Consider the following 16,807-nt stretch of genomic DNA (forward strand, 5'->3'; position numbering starts at 1 on the left):
CTAACACTCCTTTTGCAGTGGCTCATTAGAATAAGCTTAAGGCTTTCAAACAGCCTCTCACAACTCTGCAGTCACAGTATCTCTGTAGTAATTAAAGCGTCATTTAGTTCACCACTGGCTGCTGCAGAAAAACATACAATATACAGAACATAAATTTAGAATCAGATGTTAAGTTGCATAACTAAAATGTATTTTTCTTTGCACCAGTGGAGGATCATTGCGGGAGGCACCAAATGCATCCCGAAATCAGAGCTTCCACTTGAGGATGATGATCCTCAGTCTCAGCCAGCGGCGCCCCCCAGCAGTCGCCTGTGGCTCCACCCCAGTGACCTCAGCATTGCCCTTTCAGCCTCCACCCCCCTCTACCCTCCTGGCAGGATCATCCACGTCGTGCACAACCATCCTCCAGAGACATGGTGAGAAAATTGATTCAAAAGCCGTGGGTAGATTATTATTAATAGAAAAAAGGCCTGCACCCTTCCTCCATGCCACAAAAGTTTAATAATGACAGTGTTTCGATCCCACTTTGGACCTTTGTCAGGTCAGAATGTTTGAACAATGGAAACCAAATCAATATTTACACATCATGCACCTCAATAGGCTGACAAGCTCTGTGACAGCCGGTAGTTCAATTTAATTTCTATGTAATTCAGTCAATTACATAGAAGAAGATGCACAAAAGTACTGTTTTTCTCTGTGTATTTTTCCATGTAATTTATTGCATTGTTAATGTGCAATGTGAATGGTTAACCACACCTGACAGAGCTTGTCAGCCTATTGAGGTACATCATATTTAAATAGGGATGTGGTTTCTTTTGTTCTAACATTCCGACCAGACGAAGATCCAAGTGGGATCAAAATTTTGTCATTATAAAACTTTTATGGCAGGGAGCAAGTGTGCAGGCGTTATATTTTTTTGTTGGCATTGTTTCTTGTAGCCTTGTTACTTGATGTGCGTATGATTACTCTCCTTCCAAATTGTTATTAATTACCATTAAATCCCTAAATTTAGTTCTATTTCTGTTTTACTGTCATTGGCTGAAGACGTCTCACAGAAGTGAGATCAGCCATCAGTTGAGTGCTATTGGTGCTAAAAGCTCATCTTTCTGCAAAACGTACATTTTTACCATGAATCTCCAGCTCTCAAATGGTCAAGTGGTTGTATAACTGATCCATGGAGTTCAAAGCAAATCTTTATATTTGTTTCACACCTGTGACATAAAAGAGCTGGCAGCTCAGTAGGAAAATGTATACACTGCATACTCTGGACAGTGTGAGTTTACAGTGTGTCATGAGGGACACCCTGTTTTTCTATCTGTGCTCTCTGCTGCACTGTCTAATATATTATTTTATAATCTTCCTGTCTGTCATACCTGTTCCTTCATGCCTGCTGGTTTTAATTTTGTACAGCATGGGAATATATTTCAAATGGAGATACACATCTTTATCAATAATGTGTAGAGATGATTCAGTTTTGATACTGATAGTATTCGACACTGGTATCACACACACACATCCTGCATCAGCTAGGCTTTAATCTCAGGCCAGAATACATTTCAGTGGTCTTATGGGTAACAGGTGGATGTCTTTCTGTATATTGAAAAAGATAAAAGACGTATCTGTGATATGAGATGGCAACAACAGTTGTAATACATCTGGGAAAAATTATATTTTGTTATCTTTATTCACTTGTCAAGTTAGATAACACTGTCTGGTTGGGTTTAAGTGTTTATGACTTCTATAACACAATCAAAGGTAAAAGGTAACTGATGGTTATATTCCAGGCCACCTCAAAGGAAGTCTATAGAGGTGCAACACCTATTTTATTGTATTGTTAAGATGCAAAATGTTACTAGGATCAGAGGTTCCCTTAGTTGACTAACAAAGTATTACTCAAAGCTCATGAAAAATAATTAGGGATCCTACATATTTGAAGAGCAGGTCCATTATTTTTTTGTTGTTTCATATTATTCTCATTCTGTAGCTTCCCAGTAGTGTTTCTTATGTATTCAAATCTGAACATTAAATTGGTCAATGTTTGTATGTTTAGTGTCAGCAGGCTGTTTTTCCAGGCCCTTCTGCATTTTCCCATTGATCTGATGTAGGTTTCAGCATGATGATGTTGCTACATATAAATGCCCCAGGTTGAGCGAGAGGAGGGCATCAGCGCAGTAACCTACGTCACCACTTTTTTTCTAATAGCCTCACAAAAATAAAACAGCATGAACAGCAATTTACTAATCCTTATTGTGGGCTAACCTTTGCCCACGGGTCCCAATGTGGGCGGTTCTTGCCTAGATTATACCTCACCCACATGTCCTGTATTGAGAGTGAAGGATACTAAGGCAGGCTGTCAACATATGTCTTCCAGAGCTGAAACACATAGATGAGCACACCAAATCTCTCTGGTAAAAATTAATTTTTTACTGCCAGTGACATTTGGAGCACAAGACTCTTTTTCAGATTTGCCACCTTAAATTATTGTAATCCATCTTGCAACCACATGTGACACACCCTACCTATTGCAAGTTGTCATCAGTCACAAAGTAGTGAGACAATACACATTACAGATTTCATATTGAGCATATCATACTAAGCATATACACAGATTGATATATATGATACATAGTAGGGATATAATGACACCTAAAACTCAGGATACAGTGCCATGATAAAAAGTCCACAGTACAATATTTACTGCCATATTAACTACTTTCACCAACTTTTCATACTCAGTTGATCATTTTGAGTCATTCTTTTAATGAAAAATGTCAGAATTCTCTGATTTCAGCTTCTCAAATGTGAATATTGTCTGATAATTTTACTCTTCTGTGACAGTAAACTGAATATCTTTGAGCGGTCTATAAAACAAGATATATGAGGATGAGGTTGAGAACACTATTTTCTGACATTTAATGGACCAAAGGACTAACCTCACTTGCATATCTTTTTTTTTTTTTTTTACCATTTGTTTACTTCATCTTCTGCAGTTGACAGATTTTCCCTCTCCCTTTCTCTGTAGCTGTGGCCAGGAGGAGCCAACCTACTCAGCTCTGTGGGGGGACAACAAGGCCTTCGATGAGGTCATCATATCACCCGCCATGCTTAATGAGCACATGCCCCACATGGTGATGGAGGGCCTAAACAAGGTCTGTATATTATCTGTGTGCATGCAGATGGATTTTGCTGGGGGTTATTTGAAACAGTTTTTAAATCTTGTCCCTGATTTTCAGCACTGGATAACTGAATTGATGGGTTATGAGACTGTGTAACAGAGGAACTAATTATGGCATTTCGACTAAACCTGGTGACTAGCAACTAAAAAAAATGTAAATACCATTATCTGGAGTCATAGTCATACTTGGACTCCAGATGTAATACTAATCCACTTTATAGACAAATAAAAACAAAAAAAATGCCCTGATGCTTTCAAAAGCTTTTTCCTAATTAGAAGCTAAAACAGCCAGTGGTTATCTAGTCACATGTGCATATAAATGTGATATATTTATCTATAGTTTTTTTTCTACACAGAGTTCAAATTATTATTAGTTGTAAAAGGGAAAACGTTCTGTCATTTATGCCAGGAAAAGAACCTTTAAAGATTAAACTAATTTGAAAAGAAATTTTATCCAGAAAATTATCAGATATCCTCTTTTCAGTTGTATGCCCCTTAAATGATCAGTTAAAATTATTTTTGAAAGATTTGGAGGATTGAGTCTAAGTACAGTATAAGGTGAATTTCTGCATGTAACCTTTCATTAACCCACAACTTACGAACAACGCCTTTTGTTTTTTTTTTTGTTTTTTCACATTGCTCCAGTTTCAAAGCATGGGGAAATGTTCACTCCTGGTTGGTTTCATGGTGTCCTCTGGTCTTTGAGTGTATGAATCACAAGCATCTCTTCATATAACAGGGTGTTTAAGTGTATGTTTGCATGTGACGGATCCACTTTGGGAATTGCACTTTTCTTGTGGATGAAGAGTTAAGGTTGTACGTTTTTTTTCCTCTGTGTATAAAATGTTTCTTCTTGGTTTTTCCATTAATTTGTGGTACCTGTGTTGGTATGTCTCGATTATTAGGCTCTGTAGAAGTGTATTTGTGTGTGTGTGTGTGTGTGTGTGTGTGTGTGTGGGTGTGTGGGTGTGGGTGTGGGTGTGTGTTAACGTCTGCTGTGCCTAGTCTGTAGTATGATACCTCTGGTGTTTCTGCAGGTACTGGAACCATTTTGTCTCCTGTCTGAGCAGGAATACTCGGAAGCAGAGGAACTGGAAGTCTGTCAGCCCACCGGCAGTACCACTGTGTTGATCCCCTCACAAACAGAATTAAACTCTTATCCTCTTCCCTCTGATTCCTCATCTCCCACACACAAAGACCTGTCTACCAACGCCTCCCTCGCTGGGACAGAGGCTGTCCCTGTCCCTTTGACTGTTGGTGCTTCTCCCTCTCTTTTAGATGCTGAGTCTGTTCTTACTCCTCCTCCTCTGTCAAACTCTACTTCTGCCTCACAGCCGTGCACGGTCTCTGATCCCCCTTTTTCTAACAACACTTCTGACCCTCAAACAGAAACACTTTCAGCTGATGATGATTCATGCATTCCACCAGAATCCCAACCAGACCCACCCAAGTCTCACCCTTCTGTAGATGCAATTGCTGCTGCTCCTTTGACTGAAATCATAACTGATGTATCTAATTGCATACAAACAGAAAATTCTCCTATCAAGATAGTGACATCACAAAGCTCTATGCAAGAAGTGCCAAACAGTTCTTCTGATTCTCTTGCATAGACTTTATGAGCCAGTATTAGCCTTGTCTAAGGCCTCTTTCACACATGCGCTGAAACTGTGCACTTACCTGGACAGCATCCAGAGGAGCACTACGCAAATGTCCGCATTAGTTGCCCTGGACTTTACCCTGCCAGCCCTAATCCAAAGTCTGGGTATCAGCCATAATGAGTCACATTTTTTTACCTCACCTTTTAGTGTCTTTCTTTGTCATCTGTGATGTGAAAGCATTGGGTTTCGAGACAGTCAAAGAAAGTCAGTGTGCGTCCAGTTATAAAATCCCAGTGTACTATGTGTCTTTCCTGCAGGGAAAGCAGACTGGAGTCATGCTGTCATCTGTGTCTATCACCTCTCTCCATTTCCATCACAGTTAGTTAATTTTGAGACTCGGCTTGTGCTGATATCAGTGCAAAAACAGTGATAATTACAGATCAGTCTTCTTCTTCGGGCACACTCTGCAGGCGTCACCCCTGACCTAAACCATACAGAGTATTTCCAACATGTGAGAACACGTCTGATGTGGACAATCTCCAGTTCTGTGATACATGTGTAAGAAGGAAAATTCTGACAGTCGCTCTGTTTACATGCACAAAATACTTCAGTATTTGCCCTTATTCTGACAAAGACAATATTCCTGCTAAAGTGTTCATGTGACTAATGAAAATGAATTTTCTTCACATATTCTGGTTTACATGGACCCATGCATAAGTTTTCCCACTGATGGCGGACTTGTGCGATCACATGAACATGGCCGCCCCTTTCAGTTGTTAAATCATCTTCTTGAAAAGGCTGGTGTTATTTTCGCGTATCTAAAAGCCTGTTGGCTATTTAGATTGTTTACAACACAGAGTTGACTGTAAATAGGCAAGAGGAAACGTGTCACAAATCTGACTATTATTATTATCTTAATCAGAGAATATATTTCATTCATATTGAGGTCTAATTCGAAACATCCAGTAGGATGACTTCAAGTTTACATGACATCAAATTTAAAATCACATTCTGAATAACAGTGGAAAATTAGTGTGCCTGTAAATGTAGCCATTGTTCTGACCTGATTCTCAGGACATTGTTCTCAGTTTATATGTGAAAATTGGTGACAGTCTTTGGAGAAAGGCCCTATTAAAGGGAAAATTTGGCACTTTTGATGTGATTGACCAGTCAGTATTGATGGTAAATGAACCAAGAAAGATGAGTTCTCCTGCCTGCTGACCCGTGCAGGCAGTGCCTACATCTGGTGCCCACGCCAGTGTGGGTTTATATCACCACCCAAGCCTAAAGCTATTACCTTGTTGGCCAAAACTTAGCATTAGGTGTCAAAAATACTCATCTAGCATGCTACCCAGAGGTAGAGAGTATAAATCATGGCTGAAATAGCCTGAAGTTCTTCCACGTCACAGGATGCAGAAAGAACAACAGATTTTACAACAGGAGAACTCTTTCTCTGACAGTTGCTTCAATTGACTACCTTTACTATCAACACTGACTGGACTTGAAAAGTGCAATATTTTCCCTTTTAAAATACTTATACTGACACTTAAAAAGTCATCACAGAGGAAGTGGAGAGTGCCAGCCAATCCTCCACTAAAAGAAGCCACAAAAGACTAGAATGCAGAGGAGCTCAACTGGTAAAGCAGTTGAGGAGAAGCTGGAAAAATGTTCTCTCTTGTCGTTAAGGCTTCCTACTACCTTTCTTTCCACTTACACATAAAACTGGTGGCTGGATGTAGCAAGTCCAGGCAGGCTTGCTGAATGCCATCAAAAGGTGTTCCAGGAAAGTAGGAAACAGGAAAATGAAAAGAATGAAGGATTGACGTAGCAAGTACGGGCAATAGATATGTTTCCACAACAAAGAGGTGTGGCCAGTTTCATCATTCAATAGCTCATCATAATGGTGTATATAATAGTACAAGAATATGTAATCTGTTTAAACCTTAGAGGAGAGTAAAAGCGGCCTTTCACAACCCCGTATGATGAGTCCAAACCCACCTGCGCTCTTTTCTCTTCTTAATGAGCTTCATCATCCATCTTTCCTCACATCACCCCTTCATTCTTCTCCATTCCTCTCACAGCTACGGTACATTTGGTCAAGTGCTGTGGCATGAACTTGCTAACCCCGTTCCTCGAGCTAACAAGTTTTCTTTGTATTCACAAAGTTTCCATGGTAACCTAATTTCTTCCACATCAACTGCTCTTTCTTCCTTCTTGGCTGAGGTTTTTCAGTAGCTGCAGCTCTCCTCTCTGGATATCTTCTCCCTTTTTTGCCTTCTTTGAAAGCACACATTCAGCTTTTCCTCACTCATAATCCCTTCAAGGAATTGTCAGTTACTCATCAGCAGCAGATGGAGTGGCAAGGGGGAACAAATGTGTAAATATGGAGTACTCTGCTCAGCTTCACTGCTCTGCTGTAAAATTGCTGCTCACTGAGTCTTGACAAATTTCTAATTTCTTCTTATTACTGACTTTGCGCAGTGGAGGGTTTTCATTAACAAGACTCTTGAAAACTTGAATTGTATTTTTTTGTCCTCCACATCGTGCTTTTATAAATAATATATGTCATGAATCTATGGCTGTAGGGGCTGCAGTACTGCATTATTGCATAATGCAAAAGTCCAAGTATAAAATTGTCTCTCTGGATACAGATTCTGCAGTCTAATTTTTCTTTTGGTTGTTTGTTTGTTTGTCTTTGCAGGTGATATGTTTAAATATTGTTAGTGCCAAATATTTGCTGTACTTTGTCCTCCTCCTTGTCCTTCTTGTCCTCATGTATCATTGGTCACACTCACACATGTAACATTGCCATGTTCTCATTTGTGATCCATAACCATCTGCATAACCCCAGTCATAATAAATGCTTGTTTAATGCCATTTTCACCATACAGAACCTGTTCCCTAAGATTTTCACTGTTTGCATTAATCTCTGTTTTACATTTTGTGTTCCATTGTCACATGAATTAAATGTTTTATTTATGTTTTCATGTCTTACTGGTGTTTGTCATAATGTGCTTCCACCAAGTGTTTTAACTCATTAAAGTTAACCAAATATATGTGATTGTGTGTTGATGTGATTTGCTGTCAATGTTTGTTCTCCTAACACATTTAACTATTAACACAGTTAACATTGTGTGGTTCACAGGGTTTTCTTGAATGTTTTTGAAGTTGCACATGCAGTTGGCGTATGTTTTACTATCCCTTATCATACTGTAGGTCTTGCATAGTTCTTGCTCAGGCATTATGACTCCATTGTGGGTGTTTTAATGTCAGCTGGAGTAGGTGGAAGCTCACCTTTAGATTGCACTTACATTTATCTGAACTACACTGTGCTTTAATAATAGATGTAATCATACTGTATATGCAGCTGAATATAGATCTAGTGGTTTCTCGGACAATGTCACTGAAAGCCATTATAATCTTACCAAAGGTTATCCAAATGCATAACTAGTCATTCGTCTTGTATTTATGCTTCTTATATCTGATAAATGACATCTGTGGATCATGTGTGCATTGATGTTGCATTCCCAAAATATTAATGGCCTTTGAATTGTGTCTGTTGATTTATTTAAACCTTTTGGGAGTTTTTTCATCCCACCTGCTGACACAGACTGCCTTTACATGCTCACAAGTATCCTGGTTTTGAGCCTTATCCTGTTTTTTTATCATATTCAGTTCACAGTATTTATATGGAACATGAAAAACCTGGTTATTGATATCAATGTATATCCATGTATGGATGATTCTAACATTATCCAGGTGTCTAATCTTCAGCCTGCAGGTGGATAAAACAGGATAAAGGATGTACATGCCACAGTATGCCAGTCAATATACAGTGTTTCTATTAGAGTACTCCAGGTAGCATATCCAAGTTTCTTAAAACCAGGATATGACATTCACTTGTGCAACAGATAACTGGAATACTCCAAAAACTCAATCTTAACCAGGGTATTAGTGTGCATGTAAGCACACTTACTGTCATAAATTGGCATGAACAATGTTTTTGAGAGGGTAGTAGAAAAATTTGTTTGGTTTGCAAAATTAGCCAGTAATAAGAAAAGTGTATTGGTTCAGTGCAATATCAGAAGTTTTTTTTTCCCAGTTAGAACTGTGCTTTTGTGTCTTTTTGTATGCATTTGTGATTCTGTTCATCCTCCCTGCCTTCCTGCTCTCACCATGCTTTGATCTGTCAAGTCACACATGTCTGTGTGTACCTCTGTGCTTGTGACAGGTGCTGGAGAACTACAACAAAGGGAAAACAGCTTTGCTGTCAGCAGCCAAGATCATGGTGAGCCCCACAGAAGTGGACTTAAACCCAGAGTCCATATTCATGGATGCATCAACGACTTCTCAGCAGCCAACGCCTACAACCCACCACCGCAGGAACAGTAGTGTTCGGTTAGTACACCAGGCACCACTGTGGGTGTGTTGGAGCCTGAAAGAATATATGAAACAGTTTGTTTGATCCTTTGTACATTCAGTTCCCCCTCTAACTTTATACATAATGGAGCAAACGGCTTCCTAAACTGTAGGGATAACCATGGGGACATGTCTAATATGTATTGAACTATCTAGCCAGTACTAAACAAGACTACTGCTACTAACTGCTACTTTATTGTTTTCTCAAAATCATCATTTCTGTCTGTTTCGTTTTGTTAAAAAAAACAAGACAAAAACCATTGTCACGGTAAGCAAAGCATGCCAATACTAATTTTGCATAATGTGCTCCCTTCTCTCATGCACGCATGCACGCTGTCTGACCACAGAGCAGTTACAACGTATGGTAGTATTCAGTTTCCACCTCGCCCTCTCTGGTTTAGCCCCTGTCCAAAGTCAGTGTGAACTCCTGGTAGTCATGGTCAAATTATGATGTTACCTCTCCTGTATTAGATGCTAATACAAGAGCATATATGCCACTAGGATTCACGTCTGGCCCCCCAGTCTCTCCTTTTCTCTGTTCTTTCTTTCATCAATGTAATGTTTTGCTAGTAGTGTTCACCTAGTCTGTAGAATCTACAACCCCAATTTCAAAAAAGTTGGGATGCTGTGTAAAATGGAAATAAAAACAGAATGCAATGATTTGCATTTGACCTATATTCAATTGAATACAGTACAAAGACAAGATATTTAATTGAATACAATACAAAGACAAGATATTTAATGTTCAAACTGATCCAGTTTATTGTTTTTTGTAAATATACACTCTGAATTTGATGCCTACACCACAAGCCAAAAAAAAGGGGACAGAGGCATGCACCGCTTACTTGCATCACTTTTTCTTTTAGCAACATGAAGTGAGTATTTGGGAACTGAAGACACTAATTATTGAATTTTTGAAAGTGAAACCTTTTCCCATTCTTGCTTGATATATGACTTCAGGTGCTCAACAGTCAGGGGTCTCTGTTGTCATATTTTTTGCTTCACAATTCTCTTTGATATATGGCTTTATCTTTGCATGGTAGAGTTTTAACTTGCATTTTTTTGGTGTGGCAACAAACTGTGTTTACCAACAGTGGTTTTCCAACCTGTTCCCAACCCCATGTAATAATAACCTTTATATAATCATGTCTGTTTTAATGCAGTGCTCAGATCGAAGGTCATGAGCATTGAATGTTGGTTTTCAGCCCTGGTTCTTATGTGCAGAGATTCTCTGAATCTTTTAATGACAGTATGAATTGTAGGTGGTGCAATGTTGAGAAAAATATTGTTCTCAAACAACAGTTTTTATTTACATTTTACACAGCATTCCCACTTTTTTGGAATTAGCGTTGTATTGTAGTTATGGGTTAAATACTAATATGTCCACATTTTTCCCTCCTTTAACCCTCCGTAAGTTGTTTTGACCCGTTTTTCATGTCTGTCTTGTGTTTCGGATCCCCTCTCCTCTCCTTTCCCCATCACTACTCTACAACCCGTTCTTCTCCTCTCCTCTAGTTCATGTGCCCAGTCTGAAATATCTCTGGATGGTTTCTCTGAGTGCCCTCCTCCCCCAGTGCCTGTAGTGCTGCGTGGAGCACGGGAGCGCCTGGCAGTGGAGCTGAGGGACCGCAAAGCACCACTGGCTGTCATGGAGAGCCTCTCAGATGCCGAGTCGCTCTATAGTCTGGATTCCCGACGCTCCTCGGCTGCACTAAGGGGTTCCCCGATGCTGAGTAGCCTCCCGTTCCCTTTGGATGCACCGATCCCAGAGGAGAACCCATCTCTCAGCTCTCGCACTGAACTCCTGGCTGCTGACTGCCTCTGTCAGTCGACGCCGGAGCACCTGGGTGAGGTTGGGCCCTTCTTTACCCCACTGGAAACCAGGTCCACCCCGGATTACCCCATGCGGCTGTCTCCTGCCACACCTCGCTACAGCGGACACGATTCCCCAGCTCTGCTAAACCAGAGTGTCTTGGCTCAGCCTTTCAAGCCAGAGCTCAATGTCAACCCAAAAATGCTTCCTGACGAGGATCACCAACAGATGCCTGGCGTCTACAGCCCAGGGAGCACTCCGAACGCTCCACTCAGCCCGCAGATCAGTTCTAGACCAATAGATAGAGAAAAGGAAGATTGGGAGCTGGAGGCAGCAGACAAACAGTTAAGTGCAGAGACCAGGCCGGCAGCTTCTACTCCTCCACCCCAACTATCCAACGGGAACCCCAGCCAGGCAGTGCTGGAGTTTGCCCAGTACTTAGACTCTCTATTCAGACTGGATGGCAGCAGCTCGCCACCTCTGGAGCTGTCTGACGGCGAGTCAGAGTCAGGCCGAGGCTCCTTCGGGCAAGGTGAGTGTCTCGGAGATGGACAGCAGTTGGATGATAAACAACTTCTGGCCAGAGCAACACTGGAGCCTAACCTCGTCCCCAAACCCCCACGCACTTTTGCTGGATCTGCCGACCCCTCCTCGGGCATCTCGTTGTCACCCTCCTTCCCTCTGTCGTCATCCGAGGAGCTCAACGACCTCTCCCCTGGCGAGGGCGCTCTGCCTGCCATACACTCGCTACGAACATCTACCCCTTGCCACTGTCCTGAGGAGAACACGCTATCCTCTATGGTGTAGTGTGCTCCCGTGACTCCTCCAATGGTCCTTTGCTCTAAATCGAGATGTGCAGTCATCCAAATTTGAAAACATATCACAGTACATGCATGCGGTGGAATGCAGTCACTCATCAGAGATCTTGAGAACTTGACGGACCAAAACGTCACAAACTATCTCCATTCTTCAGGTGTCTCCTTCGAACGCTGTTTATAGCATTTTCACACTATTGCAATGACTAAGAAAAAAAAAGATACCTCTCTCTGCATGCCAGGGGGCTGTACTGCTTATGGGTGAATATAATCTAACTGTAGCTTCACAATGCCATTCCAAAATCGTCTCGCCCACGTACAGCAGGGACGCGTCAGCATTACATCAATTCCCTGACTTCACAAAAATCTAAAGGGAGAACAGTTAACTGAGCAGGGATTCAAAAAACTAACACTGTAGAAGAGGTTAGCATAGGCACATCATCCGAGTTGATGTACTGTACGACTTCCTGCACCCTCCAGCAGCTCCAGCTTTTACTTTTATTTTTATTTTTTTAAATCAGGAATGTGAAGAACGGACATGTTCGTCAATCAGTAGAGGTGAGAAGACATTATGAGAAATGTTCCTCAGGTCTATAAAGAATTGACTTTGGGAAAGAGAGAGTAAGTGTGTTACATTGGTGAGAATTCATGTGTCTTAAAAATGTAGTGATTGTGACAAAAGTTATTACAGACGCCTATGGATGTTTTTGAGTCTTTTGGTTACTCTTTATAGTGCATGAAGAAGTTTTTTTTTCTTTATTTTTAAAGAGAGAAATTGTCAATAAGCCACTTAGATTGACATTTGGATACTCTTGCACACATCATATTGCTCAATTTACCCGCCCCACCCTTTGCCAAAAAATTTAATACATTGTATTGCCAAATGTATTTATGAGATGTAATTTTGTATATGTATATGGATATATTGCTTTATTTAAACACATGCTAAGTTCATTATCTCCTTCCCTAGCCATTCTGTTGGTTCCCATACAGACTGTTACACAGCAACACCGCGGAAAAGATGCCATCCTGACCTTAAAAACACTGCCATGGCTTTCATTCCTCAAACACAAACTCTGTACTTTGGGTTTGAACCAATAATGTACTTGCTAATAGTCTCATAACTACTGTACCTTTTCTCTTTGGAGAGCTCTTAGCAATGAGCCCAGGTCAGGGTCTGCATGCTTTATGCATTTCAGAGTAGCATGGCTGGTATAGAACAAGTCTTGTCATGAAATTACAGTAAATAAGCTCTAAACATGTCCAGAAACAATACTATGTGTAAACTAAAAGCCCAGGTCATCAGACAGGACCAAACTGTGTATCCTAAAAGTGTCCCAGGATATCATTTTTCCTCTTGTTCTCAAGGTGCTCTCGATCATCTTGGACGTCAAGGTGTTTGCTTCCCTTTAATGTGGTTCCTCTCAAACATCCTTGAGGTTGGACTGAATCATGAATAAATGGGCTGGAACATTACATATGCCACTTCTAAATACTGTAAGTGGCATACAATCTTCCATATCACTCTGTGTATTAACAGGTGGCTCACAATTTGCATTATTTATTACAGTTAATGTTGTTATCACTTTTCTTGCTATATTTGATGGTATTATTATCCTTATTGCTCTTGCAACAGATTGGTTTGATGTCAGTGGTTTTTATCTCAGTTTTTTTTGGGACAGTGTGGAGAACTTTTTAAGACTTTCCCAAATGTAAGGAGTTATATATTTCAGCTTTTTTTCTGTCCGAGTGGAAAAGTATTTGACATTCTGCCATGGCATGGTGACAATATGCTCTTTTTACAAATGTTTCATAGTGCTGAGACAGACGTGCTGCAGAGTGACAGCCTGCTCACAGTGACCTTTTTTGGTGCAACGCCACCGTTAAGCCTGGAGTCACCATAGTGATCTGCACACTCTTCTCTATTTGGAAAAAAGATTTGCTGTGGTTACTCACAGCATACCGTTCCAGCCAGTTTACAGTCTGACACTACTCAAATCATGCTGCCAGTCCCAGTAGTCATTCTCACAAAATACACTAAGGTTGGGCCAGCAATTCCCTACTTTCAGTAGCTTTGCTTGCAGCCGGTCATAAACTAAACACTGCTGGAAGAACGCACTACAATACTTTCCACCATGATGTGTACAGCACCATCTTCTATGTGTAATTATTTATGCAGATGTCTAAAAAAATTCCAATAGAGTCATGTAGAAAACAACTATATAACAATAAGGAGATAATGACTATATTAAAAGATATCAGTATTGACATATAGAGAAAATATTTCATCTGAAAGTTATTTATTCAAACTATTGGCAGATCTACAAATTGGTCTATATTGAAAGAGGAATAATTCAACTATGTCTTGTCCATGTTTACCTGGTTTGCTTCCCTTCCTCTCCTGCCCCACAATGAGAATGTATTTAAGCCCTCCCCCTCACTGCCCTGCCTGTAATGGAATAAACTGCAAACTATGAAAATAACTACGAATTTCTGTCTTATCTCTTTTAGCATATACTATTGATGTACTATTGTCACTAGGGCGGCAACTGCAACAACTATTTTCATTATTCATTAATCCAAAGGTTCCCAAACTTTTTCGTGTCAAGGGTCCACAAGATAGATGCACATTAGCCCACAAACCCCAATCTGAGAGGGCTTTGTCTCAAGGAATCCCCTTTCCAAATTCTAAATAATGAAATCAATTAAAATCATAGGAGGGACGCCCACAACCCACTCAAGGACCCCTGTTGGTCCCTGGACCCCAGTCTGAAAACCGCTGGAGTAATCTGTCAGTCATTTTCTCAATTAATCGCTTAGTTCTTTTCTCCATAAAATGTCAGAAAATTATGAAAAATTTTGATAACTAACTGTTTAAACTGTTGTTTAAATTGTTTGGTAACCGCGTCGCTGAGCGCTGTCCTCAAATGTCTTGTTTTGTCAACAACCCAAAGATGTTCATTGACTGTCATAGAGGACGAAAGAAATCAGAAAATATTTATGTTTGAGAAGCTGAAGTCAGACAGTCTGTGGATTTTTTCCTCAAAAAATGTTTCCAAATGGTTAATTGATTATCAAAATAGCTGCAAATAATTAAATAGTAGTTTAACAAATTAATTGATCAACTAATTTGTGCAGCTGTGTTAGTAACTGTATTTAAATGAGTCAAAATAGAGTTCATGTTGCAGTTTTCTGGGTCTGCATCAGGGTTTTTGCAGGACCTTAAAAAGTCTCAAAATCTTAAAAACCAATCATTTGAATTTTAGGCCTTAAAATATCTTAAATACAATTTTTACTTAAAAATGGATTGGATTATAAGGTTGCTTTTATGAAGTCTAACTTCAGTCTTGTTTTTAAATGTGTTTTTGGGAAAGATTGCATTATAATGCTGTAACAAGTACAAAACAAAACCAATAACCTCCAATGCAAACTTTGCAGCCAGCTCAGAATATACTGAATCATTTCCCAGTTAGCTTCATGCTCCATTTTCAAGTGTGGAAAGGACAAGAATTGTTATATTACATGATTTGGATTTGCAGATTTGATTAAAATATTAATAAACATACTTTTTTGGCAGTATCAACCTGACACAGGCCTTAAATTGCATTTATAATGGTCTTTAAAAAAGGTTTTCAATTTTATTTGTTATAACCTGCAGAAACCCTGTTCATGTTTTCCTCACTGCTACTAAGTGACAAGTTTAGCTTGATGATATTAACGAGAGCATAATTGGAGTATAAATATCTAATCTGTGCAATTAAGTTTCTATTAAGTCTCCTCTAAAAAAAATATGTATACTTTAGGCATATTTAGGCAAAGAATTACTCACATTAAGAGATTTGGTTGTTTGCAAAAGCAAATAGCTTTAAAATAATTACTTTTGATGCCAAGTATTGTGGACACATGCCAAATGAGCCCATCCTGCAAAAAGTTTAAGCTTTAAAGCTCTGATGTAAAGAATGTGTCATCAGTTTCAGAACTGCTGAGTGCAGATGGATTTTGAGTAAAGATGGCATGAGTCGTTGGGAGCTATATTTAAGCCCAAGTGTAGGTGCAGTCAGTGTATGAGTGTGCAGTAGGTTTGATGGAGATCAGAATCTACTGTTGAGCCGTATGGAGGTGCCATGGGTCAGCTAACACAGCGTGGATGGGAGGTGTCTGTTTGGTAACACCTACTATCTGCTGAGTTAGCCAGTTAAAACCTTAAGTAGTAGTAAAATGTTCAGCATAAGCAAATATGTACCAGTAACTCACAATATCTTGTGGGCATTTTAAAAATGTGTTAATTTATTTTTTCTTAGATGACTAACATTAAAGCAGTTTGTGAAATCTGTAATCACTCCCTAACTGAGCGCAGTGCAGACCACTCAAACCTCTGTTTTTAATAGCTACTTGAATTATCATAATATTATGACTGCCTTGCAGTGTAGATGAGTAAAAACGTCTTGTAATTTATACTGCAGTAGCTTTACTGCAGATAATTTATACTGTACTTGGAATAATTTAGACTTAATAACCCCATATATACATACTGTATATACATACCACGGCTGTACCAGCACAGACTTTCCAATATAATACTACAGTGAATAATTTTATTAATGACCCCTTGAAAACAAGCTTATTCAACACAAAGAGAGTTATTCTTTCATTTTAGAATAAATATACTGTATTTTAGTGGCACAGCTGATGAGTTCATTCCAAAAATCTAAAAATCAACATTAGTTGGACAATCTCAACAATACTTTGTCAAACTATTGACAAGTAGAGGAAGACCATGAGGTAGCCTATGGATGAAAACTCAGAGAATGCAGAGAAAGGTAAGTTAGCGGAGCTTGACTTGATTTTTCTTCTTCTTCTTCTTTTATCTGGTCAAAGAATTTACAGAATTTATGGAGGACCACAAGTGTCACAGAACAATGAAAATGGACATTAATAAATTTGTTTACAATTTGATTTATTAATATATGAATAAAAATACTAAATT

The 16,807-nt window shown here is 39.5% G+C and overlaps 1 protein-coding gene across 3 annotated transcripts in view; it reads left to right on the plus strand.

Annotated features, from left to right (window-relative positions):
- dagla (diacylglycerol lipase, alpha) overlaps positions 1 to 14,303 on the plus strand; it is a 52,259-nt gene extending 37,956 nt beyond the window's left edge. Inside the window, exons 17-21 of one of the 3 annotated variants that reach the window (XM_084716409.1) lie at positions 208 to 416; positions 3,023 to 3,149; positions 9,005 to 9,171; positions 9,540 to 9,605; positions 10,708 to 14,303. In XM_084716409.1, the coding sequence (XP_084572535.1) occupies positions 208 to 416; positions 3,023 to 3,149; positions 9,005 to 9,171; positions 9,540 to 9,605; positions 10,708 to 11,812 (1,674 nt within the window). In that variant the 3' untranslated portion in view covers positions 11,813 to 14,303. Of the gene's footprint in view, positions 1 to 207; positions 417 to 3,022; positions 3,150 to 9,004; positions 9,172 to 9,442; positions 9,461 to 9,539; positions 9,606 to 10,707 lie in introns of all 3 variants that reach the window. The other 2 variants (XM_084716395.1, XM_084716403.1) reach the window with 2 other exon arrangements.
- Positions 14,304 to 16,807: the final 2,504 nt, after the last annotated feature.

Source organism: Lutjanus erythropterus, chromosome 1, assembly GCF_056507025.1.
Source record: "Lutjanus erythropterus isolate fLutEry1 chromosome 1, fLutEry1.hap2, whole genome shotgun sequence".
Classification (NCBI taxonomy): Eukaryota; Metazoa; Chordata; class Actinopteri; order Lutjaniformes; family Lutjanidae; genus Lutjanus; species Lutjanus erythropterus.